The sequence below is a fragment of the Eleutherodactylus coqui genome, chromosome 5, assembly GCF_035609145.1.
Source record: "Eleutherodactylus coqui strain aEleCoq1 chromosome 5, aEleCoq1.hap1, whole genome shotgun sequence".
NCBI classification, from domain to species: Eukaryota; Metazoa; Chordata; class Amphibia; order Anura; family Eleutherodactylidae; genus Eleutherodactylus; species Eleutherodactylus coqui.
The window spans coordinates 276109374-276129615 of NC_089841.1; the positions used below are offsets into that span (position 1 = coordinate 276109374).

A 20242-nucleotide genomic window follows, 5' to 3' on the forward strand; every position below is an offset into this window, starting at 1 on the left:
TCAGAGGTGTGGCACATTACCTCCAATTTACAGACTTTGCTCTTCCAAAATCACCTGCATTCTTCCTTCTGCACCTTAGCGACATCCCCATGTACTCCTATAGGCGCTCTGTGGTCAGACATCTTGTTAATGCAGCCAGGGCAATGGGGACAAGCATCCCCTCCCCCTATCGTGATGTGGTTTCATGTGATCCGTGAGATGGTGGAGATGGAGGACCTTACAACATCCACCAAAGACTCGCCGGATAAATTCTCTAAAACATGCCAATACTTGATTAAGTTCCTAAATTCTCAGGAATATAGAAATCTGAAAAGTCCCCCCTGACCTAATTATCAGTTTCCTTGTATGGCTTGTCTGGACCTTGTGTCCCCACCCCCCCTCCCAATGAAAGGGGGTTAGGCGTAAGTGATGCTCCCCCTTCCTCTACCACTTTTTTCTTCTCTCCCTCTTTCTCTCTCTTCACGCTACCCCCGCTTCTCCCATTCCTCCGCCAGTGGTTTCCTCCTCTCCCCAATTCATCCTACTATGGGCCTGGTGAGCCAATAGACAAATCCTACTAGAGAGGAATTTCCAAACTCAACAATACCGTTGGGCACTGGGTCCAAACTAGTTCAGTCCCCTATACCGACATGTTCTCTGTCCAGGCCATACCTGTTCTTGTTGTTTGAAATGAGCCTTTGAAAGCGAGTATACCGGAAGCTATCGTTGTATTAGACAATGTCGGAAGTCATTTATATTTGGAAAAGCAAATAAATATATATATATTGCCTTCAGAGTGGTGAACCAAACGGTACAAACCGCGCAAAACTCAATTTTAATTAAAGGTTGTAATGCAACAAAACAAGAAAACACCAGGGGAGTGAATATTTTCAGAAGACCCTGAATGTAGTGCTGTACCATATGGTTTGTACTTCAAAAGGGGTTTTCCAGGCAACGTCCACTGTCAGAGCTAGAATACAGCGGGGTCTGAGCGGAAGCCACTGCTCCGACCCCTGGGTAGTGGCCAGGGCTCATAATTGCAAGTTCTCATTGAGATCACTGGAATCTCAGCCTGTAACTACAAGCACTCACCACTACATAGGGTTCAGAGCCGCAGCTTCCGCTCAGACCCTAGTGTATCCTGGCACCGACAGCAGGGGCTTCCTGGAAAAGGTACATGTTTTCTGGTCATGGCTCTGAATGCTGGAGAGTGGCGCAGCATGGGCTCCTTTGAAGGTGATGCCAGAGACTACAAAGTACAACATTAATATAGCAATAGGATATACAGCACTTGGGAGTAATGACCAGCTATTCGGGACTAATGAGGATGCACAGCATCAATCACCCTTAGCTATGAGAGTGGAGTTGGGTCCAGCCAGTGAGCTACACCAGAGCTGTAGAGATTCTGTGATCCTGATGGGTTGTAACTTACCACCTTGTCATCTTGACCTTGCTTGGAACTGCTAGGACTGAGGAAGCCCCTTAACCGGAGGCGTACCGGGATTACTGGTGCAGTTCTGGACTTCTTCCTGGAGACAGTGATTGTTCTGTAGGTTCAGCGAGTCCTGGGGAATACTGCCATTTGTGACCAGAAACTGTGGGAGTGTCAGTCAAAGATGCCCTGCCAAGCTTAGTCAACAGAGTTGCTCTCGCAGCCTGTTGAACCTGTTGATGTTGACTCATTGGGAGACTGTTCCATTGCCATTAGTGACCATTAAGCTCTGTGCCTTCGAGAGACTATGTAACTACCCAGCTTTGTACCCAATTTTTGGCTGAAGTCACAAAATCATTGTGCCTTGCATGGTGACTAGAGATGAGCGAACGTACTCGGATAAGCACTACTCGTCCGAGTAATGTGCTTTATCCGAGTACCTCCCCACTCGTCCTGAAAGATTCGGGACGCTCCGCTGCTGACAGGTGAGTTGCAGCGGGGAGCGGGGCAGAGCGGGCGGGAGAGAAGGAGAGAAAGATCTCCCCTCCGTTCCTCCCCGCTCTCCCCTGCAGCTCCCCGCTCCGCAGCGCGTCCCGAATCTTTCAGCACGAGTAGTGCCTATCCGAGTACGTTCGCTCATCTCTAATGGTGACCATTACGTCTTGTGCGTCCTGTTAGAGTCTCGCTCCTCACTGCACTATCCTCTACTGGGACCTTGTACTAAGAGTCACGGGTCACACACAGAACTGACCCTTAAACACACTCACAACCATCTGTTTAGCACCAGCATAGTCCGCACTCATGACAGTATGCTGCTAGTACAGAATTTCAGCTTTATATTGATAGTCAATAAGCAGCACTAATTGCAACGGACATCAATGGATAACTCACGTGATTGGACCATAACACTGATTATCCAAATTCCACCGAAGTCTTGGAGGTGCCAGTTCTTCGCAAAAATAATGCCGAGAGTCCGTAGTCAACCGGTAATATCCATCAACCAAAGATACAAAAGACAGAGCATCTTGAAGCAAACGGAATTCTGACTCCTAAGAAATAAATAGAAACACATCAGAGAATCCCTACCAAACATTATAGACTGGTTGTTAACCCCTTCCTGCCCCATGATGTAGATGTACGTCATTGGTGGTAAGAGGTCAGAGCAACATACAGTATATGGAGGACATGGGCTCAGAACCTGTCAGCTGGAGGCCCACTGCAACGGACAGAGAGAATCAAGGCCGCTAATCCCTTGCAAGCCACGATCAATGTTGGTGGTTAACCAAAGGTGGGAGAATCCTCTGTGGCGTCGCTGATCTTAAGCCATCCCATCACAGAGCCATGGCAACCAAAAGCCTGACAATGACCTCTGGGTCTACTGTAGCTAGTGTGGTCAGCTAAATAGGTAATACACTGCAGTATAGCGGGAACTACAGTGCATTATCTGAGCGATCATAGGATTGCAGCTTCAAGTACCCGGGAGGAGCATAAAAGAAGGCGAGACAAAAAAAACGGTAAAAAAAAAAAATGAATAAAAAACTAAACATTTGATATTGTCGCATCCATAATGACTCCTACAATAAACAGAACTGCTTTATAACCTGCACTGCAAACTGTAAAAAATAAAGCAAAAGCCAAAATGCTGTTTGTGTTTAATTCACCTCCCAAAAATTCAATAAAACTGATTTAAGAAATGGTTGTATGTACTCCATAAATAGTGCCAGCACCACCTCGCCACGCCAACAACAAGCCGTCATACAGCTTGGGAAATACCCGACAGTTATGGGGCTTTAAATACTAAAAACAATTTGTTGTAAAGAAGGGTTTATTGTGTACAAGTGGAAAAACCCAACAAAATATACAATGGATCCAGAAAGTCTTGGTGAAAATGTTGCGGCCTCGTGCAAATAAGAAAAAAACGTTTTCCCCATCATTCTGTACTCAAAACTCCAGAATGACAAAATGAGAACAGAATGTTTGAAATCTTAGTTTTTAATTTTTAAAAAATTGACAAAGATTTTGCCTTGCCATAAGCATTCACACCCCTCGATATGACCCTTGAGGGCCTCCCATTTCTCTGGATCATCTTTCAGATATTTCTACAGCAATAATAAATTAAATTGATTGGACATAATTTTAACAGACACATCCCCCGTCTATATAAGGTCTCATCGCTCACAATGCATATCAGAGCCAAAAACAGCCCATGAGAAGGAAGAACATGGAAGAACAACCAGGACTCTTCCTAGAACCGCCGATCCACCAAACTAAGGGGGAAAGGGTCTTGTAAGAGAGGTGACCAAGAACCCAGTGGCCCCCATAATATTTACATGGAAGAACAACCAGGACTCTTCCTAGAACCGCCGACCCCAAAACTAAGGGGGAGAGGAGTCTTGTAAGAGAGGTGAGCAAGAGCCCAGCGGCCCCCATAATACTTACATGGAAGAACAACCAGGGCTCTTCCTAGAACCGCTGACCCACCAAACTAAGGGCAGAAGGGTCTTGTAAGAGAGGAGACCAAGAACCCAGCGGCCCCCATAATACTTACATGGAAGAACAACCAGGACTGCTCCTAGAGCCGCCAACCCACCAAACTAAAGGAGGGGAAGGGTCTTGTAAGAGGGGAAACCAAGAACCCATCGGCCCCATAATACTTGCATGGAAGAACAACCAGGACTCTTCCTAGAACCGCCGATCCACCAAACTAAGGGGGAGAAGGGTTATGTAAGAGGGGAAACCAAGAACCCAGCGGCCCCATAATATTTACATGGAAGAACAACCAGGACTCTTCCTAGAACCGCCGACCCCGAATCTAAGGGGGAGAGGAGTCTTGTAAGAGAGGTGAGCAAGAGCCCAGCGGCCCCCATAATACTTACATGGAAGAAGCACCAGGACTCTTCCTAGAACCGCTGACCCACCAAACTAAGGGCAGAAGGGTCTTGTAAGAGAGGACACCAAGAACCCAGCGGCCCCCATAATACTTACATGGAAGAACAACCAGGACTCTTCCCAGAGCCGCCGACCCCAAAACTAAGGGGAGAAGGGTCTTGTAAGAGAGGTGACCAAGAGCCCAGCAGCCCCATAATACTTGCATGGAAGAACCGCCAGGACTCTTCTAGAGCTGCCAACCCCAAACTAAGGGGGAGAAGGGTCTTGTAAGATAGGAGACCAAGAACCCAGCGGCTCCCATAATACTCACATGGAAGAACAACCAGGAATCCTCCTAGAGCCGCTGACCCCCAAAACTAAGAGGGAAAAGGGTCTTGTAAGAGTGTGTGGATATGTGTGGATGGACGCCGGGGACCAGGCCTGTGAGCGGGACCCGATGGCGATTGAGCTGTGCATTAAGATGGATTATCTTAAAGTATGTTTCCCACCACCGTTCGTTTGATACCACCCCTCTCACAGAATTCCAGCTGCCTTGGGTAGTTCTGAGTCCTGTAAGTCGCCTGTCTATTTTTGGACGCAGCCCTGTAAGGGCTTGTTTTTTGCGTCCACACGGGACGGCCAATCCGCTGTGGTAAATCCGGCTCAAACCGTGGCTGCGGCCGCCGTGGTTTCAAAAGAAGCAGCATGTCTATTTACCTTTCCTTTTTTGTTTATTTATGTCACGGCCGCGCTCTCCTCTATGGGAGCATCGGCCACAACGGAAAAGCGAGCGGCTGGGCCGCTTCAAAGCCGCCGCGGCTTCAACCGCAGCGGTTCTCCGGCGGAAATCTCGCGGTTTTTGCTGCAGCCAAACCACGAGATTTCCGACGGGAATCTGCCCCGTGTGAACCCAGCCTAAGAATACCTTTCTGTCGCCAAGTTTTGTACATTTTTCTGTCCTTCTTTAAATTCGGGGTGATTCCATAAGTGGACGCGGCCGTATGAGGGCTTGTTTTTTGCGTGGCGAGCTGTAGTTTTTATCGGTGCCACTTTTGGGTACATAGACTATATCGTAAAACTTTTATTATTTTTTTTATGATAACAAGGAGAGAAAACGCATCAATTCTGCCATAGATTTTTTTTCCTTTTTTTTACAGCGTTAATCATGCAGCATAAATGACACACTAAATTGTTTCTGCGGGTCGGTACGGTTACAGCGATACCACAATTGTTATATATTTTTTAGGTTTTTACCCTTTTTTGCAATAAAACCCCTTTTTTTTGGAAATCTTTTTTTTTCTCTATAGCTGCATTCAAAGTCCTGTAACTTTTTTATTTTTCCATGTACGGAGCCCTATAGGGGCTTGTTTTTTGTGAGATGAGCTGTAGTTTTTATTGGTACCATTTTGGGGAATGTACGGCTTTTTTGATCACTTTTATTAGATTTCTTGTGAGGCAAAATGCTAAAAATTTGCATTTTGCCTCTGTTTTCTAGCTGTTTTTTTTACGCTTTTTGCCGTACGAAATAAAAAGCGTGTTCAACTTTTTGCACACGTTGTTACGGACGCGTCGATACCAAATATGTGGGGTTTTAATTTTTTTTAGCTTGTTTTATGCTAATATTTAAAAAAAGCACAAAAAAGGGTTTTTTTTACATTTTTCTTTTTATTTTACTCTTTTTTTACACTATTTGAGTCCCTCTGAGGGACTTGCAGCACTGTGCCTATGATCGCTGTCATAAGGCATGGCAGAGCATGGCAGATAACATCGCGAGAGCAGCCCGGAGACACAGAGGGAGTGCAGTCTTTCTACTTTCCCTTTCTAGTTAGATTGCGGCAGGGAAGGGGTTAACAGCGGGGGGTGGGGGGGGCATCTCCGATGCACCCCCGCTGTTGCAGCAGGACGCCGGCTGCGACTGACAGCCAGTTCCCGCTGCAGGATAGCGCAAGGTCAGTCATGATCTCGCACTATCCCGATGACGTACCGGTACGTCAAGGAGCGGGAAGGGTATAGGCGTACATATAGGGGGTGCTGGGGTCGCGGTTGCGACCCGGCCCCTGGGCCCCCGGGGGCCCTCTTTCACACGGACTGACCGCAGTTACTTTTACTAAGGTCTCTGCGCCGGCCGGCAGCTTCTCCTGCACGCCGGCGCTTCCTCCCGGACCTCCGCTCAGACTCCTCCCCTCTGCAGGAGAAGCTGCCGGCCCGCGCGCATATGTTTCTTTTCAGCCCCACTTCTGTAGCCTTGAGTACTTCCAGCAACCTCATTGGTTGTTGGGGACACACCTTCCTGTCAGATGTGCCCGAGGATACAGTACACAGATCTGCGGTGTATTCACTGCTGCTCGTGCACAGCTCTGTGTAACTGTATCCTCGGGCACATCTGACAGGAAGGTGTGTCCCCAACAACCAATGAGGTGGCTGGAAGTACTCAAGGCTACAGAAGTGGGGCTGAAACTGCGGTCAGTGTGCGGGACCCTGTGTGATGGGGTGGGGGTGAACGAAGAGGACCCTGTGTGATGGGGTGGGGGTGAACGAAGAGGACCCTGTGTGATGGGGCGGGGGAGAACAAGGGGGACCCTGTGTGATGGGGGGGGGGGGAGAGAACGAGGGGCACCCTGTGTGATGGGGTGGGGGTGAACAAGGGGGACCCTGTGTGATGGGGGGGGGGAGAGAACGAGGGGCACCCTGTGTGATGGGGTGGGGGTGAACGAAGAGGACCCTGTGTGATGGGGTGGGGGTGAACGAAGAGGACCCTGTGTGATGGGGCGGGGGAGAACAAGGGGGACCCTGTGTGATGGGGGGGGGGGGGGAAGAGAACGAGGGGCACCCTGTGTGATGGGGTGGGGGTGAACAAGGGGGACCCTGTGTGATGGGGGGGGGGGAGAGAACGAGGGGCACCCTGTGTGATGGGGTGGGGGTGAACGAAGAGGACCCTGTGTGATGGGGTGGGGGTGAACGAAGAGGACCCTGTGTGATGGGGCGGGGGAGAACAAGGGGGACCCTGTGTGATGGGGGGGGGGGGGAAGAGAACGAGGGGCACCCTGTGTGATGGGGTGGGGGTGAACGAAGAGGACCCTGTGTGATGGGGTGGGGGTGAACGAAGAGGACCCTGTGTGATGGGGCGGGGGAGAACAAGGGGGACCCCGTGTGATGGGGGGGGGGGGAGAGAACGAGGGGCACCCTGTGTGATGGGGGGGGGGAGAATGAGGGGGATCCTGTGTGATCGGGGGGGGGGGGAATGAGGGGGATCCTGTGTGATGGGGGGTGTCTGGGGGGGAAAATAAGGGGCGTTCTGTGTAATGGGGAGGGGGGGTATAAGGGGCATTCCGTGTGATGGGGAGTGGGGGGGGCGACAACAACAAGGGGTGTTCCATGTGATGGGGAGTGTTTAGAGTGTCAATGCGTATGGAAACAATGTATTGCGTATGGGCGGTGTATCACATGCAGCCCATACAAGTGTACAGGGCTCACGTTGCATGGTACACAAAGAAAGAGAGCATGCTGGGATTTATTTCTCTTGCATATCTACACGCAGTCCATTGACTTTCATTGACTCCGTTCACTGCGCACCACGTGTGTGTACACGCAACGCAGGCATAATAGGTGGTGAAAACCCGGCCGTGGACATGAGCCCCAACATGTTATATAAAATTAGCTTATGTTGTCTCTATTGTATCTATTGTTATTATGCTGTCTCCAATGTATATGTGTGTGTATATATATAATATGCGTGTGTGTGTGTATATATATAATATGCGTGTGTGTGTGTATATATATATATGTGTGTGTGTGTGTATATATATAATATGCGTGTGTGTGTGTATATATATAATATGCGTGTGTGTGTGTATATATATATATATATATATATATATATATATGTGTGTGTGTGTATATATAAATTTTCTTTCCAGAGGAAGCGAAGCATGCCTTGAGGCTTGTGTTCTGGATGTTATAAAACTCTGCTAAAACCCCTGATTACTAATGATCTATTGATGGGTCATTTAAAAAAAACAGTTATGTAGCTAAAAGTGATGTAGAAGGAGTAGACGTGCATAGGAGTGGGGGTTGGAGGGGTCTGTAGGGGGGCCCAAGCTAAACTTTTGCACCCGGGCCCATGAGCCTCTAGCTACGCCCCTGGGGAAGGGGTTAAGCTCCATGGACTGAATAATTGTGCTTCTAAGTAATTATTATTGATACGTCATTGGATCCCCTCATCCAGCCCAGAGACTCATGACATTATACATACGGGTGTCTGGGACCACACAAAGGCCGTGAAAGCCGTATGTAGTAAGAGGGGTATCTTATGCCGTGAACTGAATTAAGGATGCGGCATGGGACGAGCGACAAGGGGGATAGGAACGGGTTAAAAGAGAAGCGAGCGAAGGTGGGCGGAGCTAGGACAGGAAAAGGAAAAGGGGAGAAGAAGGAAGTGGAGCTCAGTGCAGTGGTGAACAGCGTGGAAGAAGGAGCTAAGAAGAGAAGCAGAAGGAACAAGCAGCCAGTTTGAAAAAAGAAGGAAGAAAGAATTTGTCACAAGCACAGAAGACTGTTTTCTACAAGCAAGCAGAAGAAGAGACCGGGGACAGAAGTCCAGTCGAGTGGAGGAAGAAAAGAAGATCGGGAGTCGGAGACAGCGTGAGCGGCAGCGGGAGAAGAACAGAAGATGGAGGAGCTAAGAACACAGATAAAGCAGGCGGTGCGGGAAGACGGCACAGCATGGCTGGAGGACTTACTGCGATCCTGCAGAGCCGAGTCGGAGGCTGGAATCCCGGAGGCGTCAGAGGCACCGGAGAAGGAAGCGGAGAGGAGCGCAGCCCAAGAGCGCGAAGAGGAGCGTGGCCGTCCGAAGAGGCGAAGAAATCCCCCAGCGAGGCTCAGCCCGAGCCCGGCGGCAAAACGGCGCAGCGACAGAACAAGCAGGGGCGACGAGAGAGCGAAGGAGTCTGGAGCGGTCGGCAGGAAGAAGGCGCCAAATTCAAACCGCGCACCGGAAGCAGCGCGTGCAAGGAGCCAGCGGTCACCAACGGTCGGGAGCATGGAGCGGAGGATGGGTCTGTCAGCGGCAGCGGGATCCGGAGCGAATGAGCAGCGCGCTGTCGGGCGCAGGACGACACGGACCGGAGGAGGTGAGGAGCGGAGCAGAGCGGAGGAAGCGTCGGGGAGCGCGCGGTATGGCCGCAGGCTCAGGCAAGATGGCGGCGCCGCGTGTAGAGCAGAGCAGGTAGGAGCGCAAGGGGGAGGGGCCACCTCAGCTTGGAGGGAGAAAAGGCGTAGGGGGTTAGTCGCCAGGGGGGGCATAGGGGGGAGGGAGCCAAATAGCCCATCGCATAGCGAGTGTAGCAGCGCAAGCAGCGCAGCACGCAGCGCGTTAGCGGCACGTAGAGGGGGGGTCAGCCCGCGGGTGGGCAGTGAGAGCCCGCGGTACCGCCGCAGCCCCGTTCAGGTATCGGGCCATAGGGTGATTAACCCTTTGTATGCCTCTAGTTCTGAGGGGTCAGTTTACGAGCAGCAAACCCGCCCACGGCCAGCATCCCACGATCGTACCCACGAGGTTTCACAGCGCCATATGCCAGGTGACCTCCGGCCATCGAGAGGTGAGCCCGCCTCCAGTAGGTCCCATAGATTTTGTTATGTGAACCCCAAGTATGTGTTCACGGCCGCTGACCCTTCCGGTTACTCTTCCCATAGCCCCGCAAGCCACACCAGTGACAGACGCCAGGGGCAAAATGCTAGGCACAGGCAGAAGGAAAGGAGTGGTAGAGAGGGCTTCGCGCGCGACAGTGACAGCGAGCTAGGTAGGGTAGGCCCAGAGCGCGGTAGGGAAGCTTTTAGAGAGCGTGAGGCGCGCAGAGGCGATAGGCGTAGGGCGCGTCAGGCGTTTTACCAGCAAGAGAGCCAACGTCAGCCGGTGGCGGCGTCATCAACCATCCCGAGCGGGGATTACATACGCCGCAGGAGGCACGAGAACGAGCAGGAGCGGCCATATGGGGGCTATCCCGGAGCTACACAAGCAGGAGCGGCGCAGAGGGCTACACGTTCGAGGGATCGGCAGCCATCAAACAGACGGGACAGCAGGACCGGGAGTCGACTGGCGGGGACCACGCCCTTGGCGATGCCGGAGGTCGGTCGAGCCGGTGAGTGTGACTATAAAAAAGCTTGGTGTAATGTGATGGATCCCGCGAGAGCAGCGGACAAAAATGATCTGGTTACGGTTTTAAAGTCATTATTGACCAAGGTTGACTCAAGCGCAGCGGGGGGCGAGGGCCCAGCTGCGGTTGAGATGGTTTCTGAAACAGATCCGTTGGAAGGTTTGAGATATGCGGATTCGTTATTCTGTGGTGTTGCCCCATTAGGGGTTGGTTTAACGGATGACGTGTTGGAGAAAATCCGCAAAGGTGTATACATTGATATTTGGTCGTTGTTATCCGCGGATCATGTTACTGTTGATAAAGAACGATTAGCCGAACGCAACACGGAAAAGAAACAAAAGGTTGCTAAAACGTTCGGTAATTGGTTACAGGCCTTTTCCGTGTTGGCTTATGTTGTTTGTCAACATCAGCCGAAAAAAGGCCCTGAATTGATGGTTTATTTGAATACGATTTTCAGTGCGTACAAATTACACGGCGGGACCGCGTGGTGGCGGTATGATGAGGATTTTCGGCGCCGTGTATCAGGTGTGAGTCATGTTAGTTGGGCGTCAAAAGCGACTGACGTGTGGATACAGTTGATCTTGTCGCAGCGTCCGCAAAAAGCGCCTTTTCAAGGGGGAGCCGCGGGGGGAAATCAACAGCCCGCTGCGGCCGCAACCCGACCTAACGGTTCTTGTTGGCTCTTCAACGAGGGCCACTGCAGATTTCATGCCTCCTGCAGGTACAGGCACGAGTGCTCTGTCTGCGGAGGGCAACACGCGGCGATTCGCTGTTTCCGAAAGCAGAGAACGCCAGCAGTGGCGGGTGCCAGCGGCACAGCGAACACCGGTGAGAAGCAAGCGCCTGCTTCCGTGGTTAGACAAATACCACAGGAGGCAGGAAGCAAAAATCCTTGAACAAGGTTTTTCTACTGGTTTTGTTATTCCTTTTGTTGAGCAGTCAGCCGTCACGTTATCTCGCAATTTAAAGTCCGCGGTTGAAAATCGAGAGCTCGTAATTGAAAAATTGTTTAAAGAGGTAGAAATGGGGCGCATGGCGGGCCCTTTCCCTGAACCGCCTTTTCCCAATTTACGGGTGTCTCCGCTGGGTTTGGTACCCAAAAAGGAGTCGGGCAAGTTCCGCCTGATCCATCATTTGTCCTTCCCAAAAGGGGAGTCGGTGAATGATGGTATTTCAAAAGAGCAAGCCTCAGTGGTTTATACCTCTTTTGATCATGCGGTTCGTTTGGTTACCAAGGCGGGCAAGCGGGCGCAATTGGCGAAAACGGATATCGAATCCGCTTTCCGCTTATTGCCGGTTCACCCGGATTGTTTTCACCTTTTGGGTTGCATGATCGATAATTTTTTCTTTTATGACATGTGCCTGCCCATGGGTTGCTCGATCTCGTGTTATTTTTTCGAGCTGTTTAGTTCCTTCCTGGAATGGATCCTCAGGTATGAAACGGGCATCACGTCGGTGACGCATTATTTGGACGATTTTTTGTTTATCGGTACAGAAGCGTCCGGTGTTTGCGGGTTTTTGTTGAATACTTTCCAGGATCTCATGCAGCGGTTGGGGGTCCCGTTGTCGGCGGAAAAGACAATGGGCCCCGTTACTTGTTTAACCTTTTTGGGCATTGAAATTGACACGGCTGAAATGGTTTTTCGGTTACCAACGGAAAAAATTGCACGGCTTCGACAAGCAGTAGCGGACGTGGAACGGTGTAAAAAAGCCACGCTGCGCCAGTTTCAGGTACTCATGGGGCTGCTCAATTTTGCATGCAAGGTCATCCCCATGGGCCGCGCGTTTTCTAGAAGGTTGTCATTAGCCACGGCGGGGGTCAGTGAGCCCCACCATTTTATTCGGGTCACGCGCGGGATTAGGGATGACTTGCATATGTGGAGGATTTTTTTGGAGACTTTCAACGGGCAAGTGTTGTGTCAAAAGGAGGAATGGTCCGGGGCCGACGTCAACCTGTTTGCTGATGCGGCCGGATCGGACGGTTTCGGAGTGATATTTAAAGACCAATGGTGCAGGGAGTCCTGGCCAAGGTCGTGGATACAGCATCAGCTGGTAAAAAATATTACGTTACTGGAATTCTTCCCGGTGGTGGTGGCCCTGGAGCTCTGGGGAGCGGAGCTCCAGGACAGCAAGATTTGTTTTTGGTCTGACAACGCGGCAGTTGTACGAATTATCAACAAACAGTCTTCGGGGTCTCAGCCGGTGTTGGCTTTATTGAGACACGTCGTGCTGATTTGTTTGCAACGGAATATATATTTACGCGCGAAGCACGTGCCGGGGTTTTTGAACGGAGCAGCTGACGCACTCTCTCGTTTTCAGATGGAGTTGTTCAGGGAACGGCACCCGCGGGCGGAGACCGTGGGGTTACGTTGCCCGCTTTTCTTATGGAGCCTAGTCGAGAGGAGTTGTTGAAGCTTGTGGAAGCGTCGGTTTCAAAGGGAACATGGAGAAGTTACAATACGGTCTGGTCTGCATGGTTGGCATTCACAGGTGGCCGCGTTGCGGGGGGCTCCGCTGCGCGCGGGGCAATAATGGATATGTTATCCGCGCTACGATCTCGTCGAGCGTCATTTGATGTCGCCAAAAAACATTTGGCAGGTGTCGCCTTTTTGTTGAAGTTGCACGGGATAGAGGACGTGACAAAGGACTTTGCCATACGGCAAATATTGCGCGGGTGGAAGAAGGACAAGCGGCGGGTGGATGCCCGCCGGCCCATTACGTACAATTTATTATGCAAGCTGCTGGACGTTTTGGAAGCCACGTGCGTAAATGCAGAGGAGGCGTTGTTATTTAGAGCAGCATTCATGTTAGCCTTTTTCGCAGCATTAAGGATCAGCGAGCTAGTTCCCGCAAGTAAGAAAAAAGTGGGAGGCCTCCTTTTTAACGACGTGCTACTTTTAAATGACACGTTACGCGTGCGCGTCAGTCGGTCAAAAACGGACATCTATGGCAGAGGCGAATGGCTGTCAATTGGCAGCCTGGGTGCGCGTTGGTGTCCGGTGGACACGGTTAGGCGTTATTTGTCTTCAAGAGTCACAAGCGGGCAATTTTTGGTTCATGCGTCAGGTCTTCCGCTTACTCGCTTCCAATTTTCGTCGGTGTTACGCGCGTCTTTGCGCGAGGTAGGCCTAGAGGCTTCGGAGTTTGGCACTCATTCTTTCAGAATAGGTGCGGCAACGACGGCCGAGTTAGGCGGGATGAACGAAGTAGAAGTAAAAAGGTTGGGAAGATGGAGGTCTCAGGCATATAAATCATATGTGAGGCCAGATCTGATGGTTATATGAATTTTCGTCGACCGTGAAATTTTTCTTTTGCTCGTTAGGGTTTTTTCCTAGCCATTTCGAGGTTTTTCTTGTGTTTTTTCTGTGCTTACTTCCAGCTGCGGAGCCGTGGAAGGTGTGGATCATAGGACATTCCTACATTTACTGGGCTGAAAAGAGAGCAGCCGTACGGCCGGCTGGTCGGAGTCTGAATTTAACCGGAGCTGCCGTAAATTGGCACGGAGTCCGAGGGCTTCAATGGCCTAGTTTGTTACGGATCGTTATGGACATCAGCAGGTGGACCCCCCGAAGAGTCGTACTAGTGGTTCATGCCGGGGGGAATGACCTAGGAAGGATGAAAATGAGAGACTTACTGGTTATTATGAAGCAAGACTTGCTAAGGTTCCGGGATTGCTTCCAAGAAGGAATTTTGGTTTGGTCAGATATAGTGGCCAGAAGGAGTTGGCGAGGAGTACGCGATCCGGAAGCGATAGACAGGGTCAGGAGATTAATCAACTTAAAAATTTCAAAGTTTGTACAGTCACTGGGTGGCATCGCTATCAGACATTGGGAGTTGGAAGGAAAGGAGAGAGGAGCACTCAGAGATGATGGAGTCCACCTGAGCGATGTCGGTATGGACACTTTTCTTTCGGGTTTGCAAGATGGGGTGGAGATGGCTTTGGCACGAGTTGGTGGGGTGGGGCGGCATGCGTAGGAGTAAACGACGCATTCCGCGTGGCCTGGAGTTTTTTCCATGCTGGAGAAGGAGAGTCGAGGAAGGTTAGCAGCCAAGGACCTGGGCTCACGAATTTCCTCGGGACTATTGTGGACTCAAAGTTGGACGTTTTACGGCATGGAAAAGGTTTTTTTCTCATAAAAGGTTTTCTTAATTGAATAAAGTTTTGATAAGCGTTGGTTTAATAAAGCTGTGGCCTACCCCACAATTTTACCCAACAGAAGGTCTAATGGTTATTTTAGTTACGTTAGTTAAGTAAGCGAGCATAGAGTTAAGGTTATTTGTCGCTGGTCTCTTATGCCGTGAACTGAATTAAGGATGCGGCATGGGACGAGCGACAAGGGGGATAGGAACGGGTTAAAAGAGAAGCGAGCGAAGGTGGGCGGAGCTAGGACAGGAAAAGGAAAAGGGGAGAAGAAGGAAGTGGAGCTCAGTGCAGTGGTGAACAGCGTGGAAGAAGGAGCTAAGAAGAGAAGCACCCACCCGCCCGCCCCGAGGCAGGGTGAGGAAGATGAGCGACGTCGAAGTTAATTGTTTTTCAGTTCGGATCAAGGTTTTTCTGTTTTTGTTTTTTCTCGGAAGTTGTCACAGCTACGTTAGGCCTGGAGTTTTTTCCATGCTGGAGAAGGAGAGTCGAGGAAGGTTAGCAGCCAAGGACCTGGGCTCACGAATTTCCTCGGGACTATTGTGGACTCAAAGTTGGACGTTTTACGGCATGGAAAAGGTTTTTTTCTCATAAAAGGTTTTCTTAATTGAATAAAGTTTTGATAAGCGTTGGTTTAATAAAGCTGTGGCCTACCCCACAATTTTACCCAACAGAAGGTCTAATGGTTATTTTAGTTACGTTAGTTAAGTAAGCGAGCATAGAGTTAAGGTTATTTGTCGCTGGTCCTGTCTGTAAAGGGTAGAGGAGCCTTGGGAAGCTGACCATTTTAATGAGGAGGCATCTACCCAAGAGAGATAGTGAAGGTTGGCCCATGTATCCAATTCTTTTGTTATCTGGAGTGTCGATGGGGGATAGTTTAGTGCGCAGAGGGATTCGGGTTTATTCCCAAGTATTTAATACTATTTTTGACCATATTTGCAGGACGGCCTTTAAGATCTCTGTCAGTAAGGTCGCCCCGAGGGAAGATGTCCAGCAAATCCCATTCAGTAGTGTTTACCTTGAAGCCAGATCTCTTCCCAAAGGATTCTAATATACCAAATGCCCGTGGTCAATCAGTGTGCGGTCCACCAAGTGCTATCAAGATAGCATGGTTTGGACTGTTTTACCCCGGACCTTCATACCTTCAATTCCTGTATTTCCTTCTAGTAGCCTAGCCAACAGTTCTACTGCCAGGTTGAATACAAGTGGAGATAAAGGGCATCCCTGTCTGGTACCTTTCTGTAGGGGGAATCTTAGAGAGAGAAAGCCCGGTGTGTACATTTGTGCCTGAGGGGAGGAGTATAGATCCCATAAATAAAAGCAGGGGGCCCATAAAGCCCATCCTGTCCATTACTACTTTGAGCCAGAACCATGACACATTGTCGAAGGCCTTTTCTGCGTCTATCATGAGAAGAGCTGGAGAAGGGTGCGCCAAAGGATGTAACTTAATGTCATCTAGTATTGTCAGGATTTTCTGTTTATAATGGCTGAGCGTCCTTTTGTAAAACCGCTTTGTAATGGGGAACTTATTTGGGGCATGATATTGGCTCGGCGGTTTGCCCTAATTTTTGCCATCAGCTTTAAGTCAGTGTTAATTATTGGATTGGTTGATATGATTGTGCGTCCGTAGGGTCTTTCCCCGTTTGGGTAACAGTTTAATATGGGCTGTATTGATGTCAGAGGGAATGGGGATGTCTGTCATATGTCCCTCAGACAAGCTCTTAAGTACTGGGGCTGTCTGATCTTTTAATATCTTGAAGAACTCCCCCGTATACCCATCTGGTCCCGCGGCCTTATTATTTCCCAAACTTTTAATACTTTCTTTAATTTCCAATTGAGATATGGGGGAATTTAGTTCCATATTTTGTTCGTCTGTCAGCGAGGGCCAGGATATGTCTGAAAACATGTCGTCCACTTCCTCTATATTCAATTGCGGGTGTGAGTAAAGTTTTGAGTAAAACTTGTATAATAGGTTATTAATTTCTTGGGGATGGGACTGCAATTTTCCTGTAGTGTCTTTGAAGCCCATAATACTAGATCTACTGTGTTTCCCGAAAATAAGACACTGTCTTATATTAAGTTTTGCCCCAAAAAGGGTGCAGTGTCTTATTTTTGGGAAGGGGGGGGGCTTATACTCACCTGGTCCGCGGCGTCCCGATGCCTCCCGATGGTCTCCGTCGGCGGCACTGTGGTAAACTTTGTCCTCCTCATCTCACAGCTGAGCTTCTACTAGTGACAGGGCTTTGAATACCCCGCCTCCAGCAAAGCGAGCGAAGGACTTGGCTAATCGAGCGCCAGCAGCCAATCACAGCCATTCAGTGATGTCATTCATTCACAGTATACAGTTCCTGGACGTTCTGGTCACCAAATTCAGAACGTCCCTGGATACTGATGTCTTTCGCAGGTCCACTGCCTGAAACAACTTACTCATGTACGACAGTTGCCATCCACATAGCTTGCCTAAATCTCTCCTTTGGAGCCAACTGTTGAGGGTACGCCATATTGTTAATGATGACGCTATTGATTTGAGATTATAGGAGATGTGCCAGAGATTTTTGACCTATTGATATCCTCAGGAGATGGTGTCTCTAGCTTCAGACAGGGCACGTTGTGCAGCTCGCACCAATCTTCTTGTTCCAAGGAACAAGGCAAATAAGACACCACAGATACATATGGCCTGCTGAGTGGGAAAGTTGCAGATATCCTGAGGAGATACTGGCTGATATTGACGAAGAACTGGCCGGAAATAGAGGAATTCAAGGTTACACCAATTATTTCATATAGACGGGGCCCGAATTTAAAGGGGCAGATTGGTTTGAACATATCCAAGGCCTCCCAGACAATGTGGACAACCCATGCAGGCACGTATGAGGAATGGGAACTTCCCTGCTTGAGTTACTCTTGTTGTAATAGTCTTGCAGAGGGAGACAGTTTCTCTCACCCACACACAGGTGAGATTTTTTGCCTAAGAGACCGATACACCTGTAGGTCATCATACGTAGTGTACACGATAGTTTACCCTTGTGGTCTCTTCTCTGTTGGCGAGACAACTATAGAGATCAGAGCTTGGATCATTAACCCTTTGCAATCCAATTTTGGATTCAGAGTTTCCTAGGAGACTTTCTCTTTCTGCCATTATACAATGGCGCCATCTGCTGGCTAGAGCTAGTACTGCGGTATGGGACATGCTGGAGAGGCCCCCCGACAACAGAGCGCCAAGTAATATACAGTAAGAATACCCTGCCGGACGTCTTCCGACATCAAAGCTGTACAGCCTTCAATCAGAATGTCTTCAGACATCAGACAGTGGATTGGAAAGGGTTAAGAAAGATCTTCTGATCCCGCAACATATTCTAGCTGTCAATCATTCCATCAGTCCCCTGAAGTTCAGAGTCATCGCCCACGTCCTGAAGAGCTTCGGAGGAGGAGACAGGGAAGGAACCCTTAAATGGAAGGAGTTGCAGTGGATTTAGAATCTTTCCCCCAATGGTCTAAACTTAGAGTACAAAACTTCTCCATTTTTGTAAAATGAATTTTGCTGTTCCGCTTGTTTTTATCCTCTTTTCTATATCTGTTTTATATCCTAGATGATGAGCTTTTTATTGGGTGTGTCCTGCACAGGCTCTGATCTACCTCCCAGTGGATGAATTCATTGTGGACACTCTAGCAGAGGCATGGCGGCACAGCCGGACGAGGCTGCAGCAGATGAGATGTCCTTCAGTAGTCCTAGCGGGGATACATGTGGATGCATCGGGAGGCGCACGCGTGTATGTGCAGTTACAGCCCTGTATGGCATATTACAGTTGTGTAGTTAATAATAATGGTGTAATGAGAAACAAACGTTGCTAACATAAACAGAACGGAGTACGCGGCGCAGTAATGGGTGCACCACCGGGGGAGCTATAATCCTGCTACCCGTTTTCCAGGCTTTCTTTCTATACTCGTTGCATCATTTGTTTTAGAACTACACATTACAGCGACCAGCCACTGACCCGATGTCATTGTACAGCAGACCGTACGCAGCGTGGTCTGACACGTATAACATGCATAAATCTACTATAGAGAGACTAGTGGTTTACCCATATTGTTCAGCCCACTGGAGGTATTGGCTATATATATATATATTTCAAGGCTATGGGTTTATTAGCCGGTGTACATGCCTTTATTGCATAAGCAGTGTTCCGCTGGAGGCTTTGGTAATACTTAGGGACAGGTTGTGTCCTCCGTTGCCAGGGCAACGTGGGTATGCTACTTCATAAAATGCAGTCTGGGGAGTTCTCGCGCATGCGCTATGGTGTCCAGGGAGTAAGCATGAAGGTGGGTCCGATGCTGCTATGGCACGACATGATGACGCAGCTACCACGAGAACTGAACGTGTGACGCATGGATGTAGGCGTTCTCAGACATGTGCAGTATGTGTGGATGGACGCCGGGGACCAGGCCTGTGAGCGGGACCGGATGGTGATTGAGCTGTGCATTAAGATTTACCTGTAAGGGGTATGTATCATCATTAGGCGATAAGTCTGATTGGTGGAGGTGTAAAGCATGTGTAGCGGCCCGGAAGGTCCTCCAGTATAGCCACACAATCATTTGTCCTGTAACACCTAGTTATGGGCTCCAAGGAGACATAGAAGGCGCTGTACATCAGAAAAACACTATTTTTCCTTTCTTCTCAAAACTAAAAGCTAACTACTTGGCAACAGCTGGCTGCCTATTGGCTGCTTGTCATGCTATCACTGATTGGTCCAGAGCATGAAAATATCAGGGTGAGGCAGGATGTTAGGGGGAGGTGTAGACGAAAGTGCGGGAGTTAAGACAGGAAGTGAAGGAGAACAGTGGGGGAGTCGGAAGAGACGATCATCGGAGGAGGATGTGCAGGAGGAGTTCTGCAGTGTGAGCAGAGATAACGTGTTCTGAAGTGGGAAGCCAGGATTTACAAGCTTCCCCATCAACAGCAGTGTGGAGAAGAAAGTTTGGGACTTGTTCCACTTAAGTGAGTTACACAAAACCCAGTGAAATCAAAGTCAGGGAAAGGGAAAGAGGCTGTTGCGGCGGTTCTCGGATTGCCGCCTTGCTGGTAGTCCGATGCTGGTTTTGGAGATGTTTCTGTATCTTCTGGTTCAGTGGGTGTGGTGTTTGGTGTGACAGGCTTGGTCACACTTGTGGATGATTACTTGGGCTATTTAACCTGGCTGGAGACTGAGCTGAACTGCGGTTGATTCTCAGTCTCTCCCTGACTGGGCTAGCAGTCAGTAGGTTCCTGCTGGATCATCTGTTACTTGCTGCATCTAAAGCTAAGTGCTGCATTTGTTTGCTTTGTTATTTTGGTTTTCTGGTTTTATTCCCTTTCCCCACATAGGGTCAACTATCAGTCAGGGCCGTCCTTATCAGGGCAATCACCCTGCTTTCAGACAAGGCCCTTCCCAGTGTTTGTTTGCATATGGACAGCGTTTCCCATATTTTGTTCCATTCTTGTTTTGTTGTTTATTTGTACTTTTGGTAGATCTGCGAGTGACAGATCCAGCACGACCAGGCTGGACATAACAGAGGCCCATCTTAAAATAATCTTCATTATCTACCTTATAGTCTTACAGTGAAACCCCAGCAGATAACCAGGACTGTGGGAATTTTACTGAGTAACTTCTAGAGTCAAATAGAGAGAGCGTT

The 20242-nt window shown here is 49.4% G+C and overlaps 1 protein-coding gene across 2 annotated transcripts in view; it reads right to left on the bottom strand.

The window, feature by feature from the left end:
• JAK3 (Janus kinase 3) overlaps nucleotides 1-20242 on the bottom strand; it is a 224072-nt gene that overhangs the window by 107960 nt on the left and 95870 nt on the right. For both annotated transcript variants that reach the window (XM_066604769.1, XM_066604768.1), the window contains one exon: nucleotides 2303-2460. In XM_066604769.1, the coding sequence (XP_066460866.1) occupies nucleotides 2303-2460 (158 nt within the window). The remainder of the gene's footprint in view (nucleotides 1-2302; nucleotides 2461-20242) is intronic.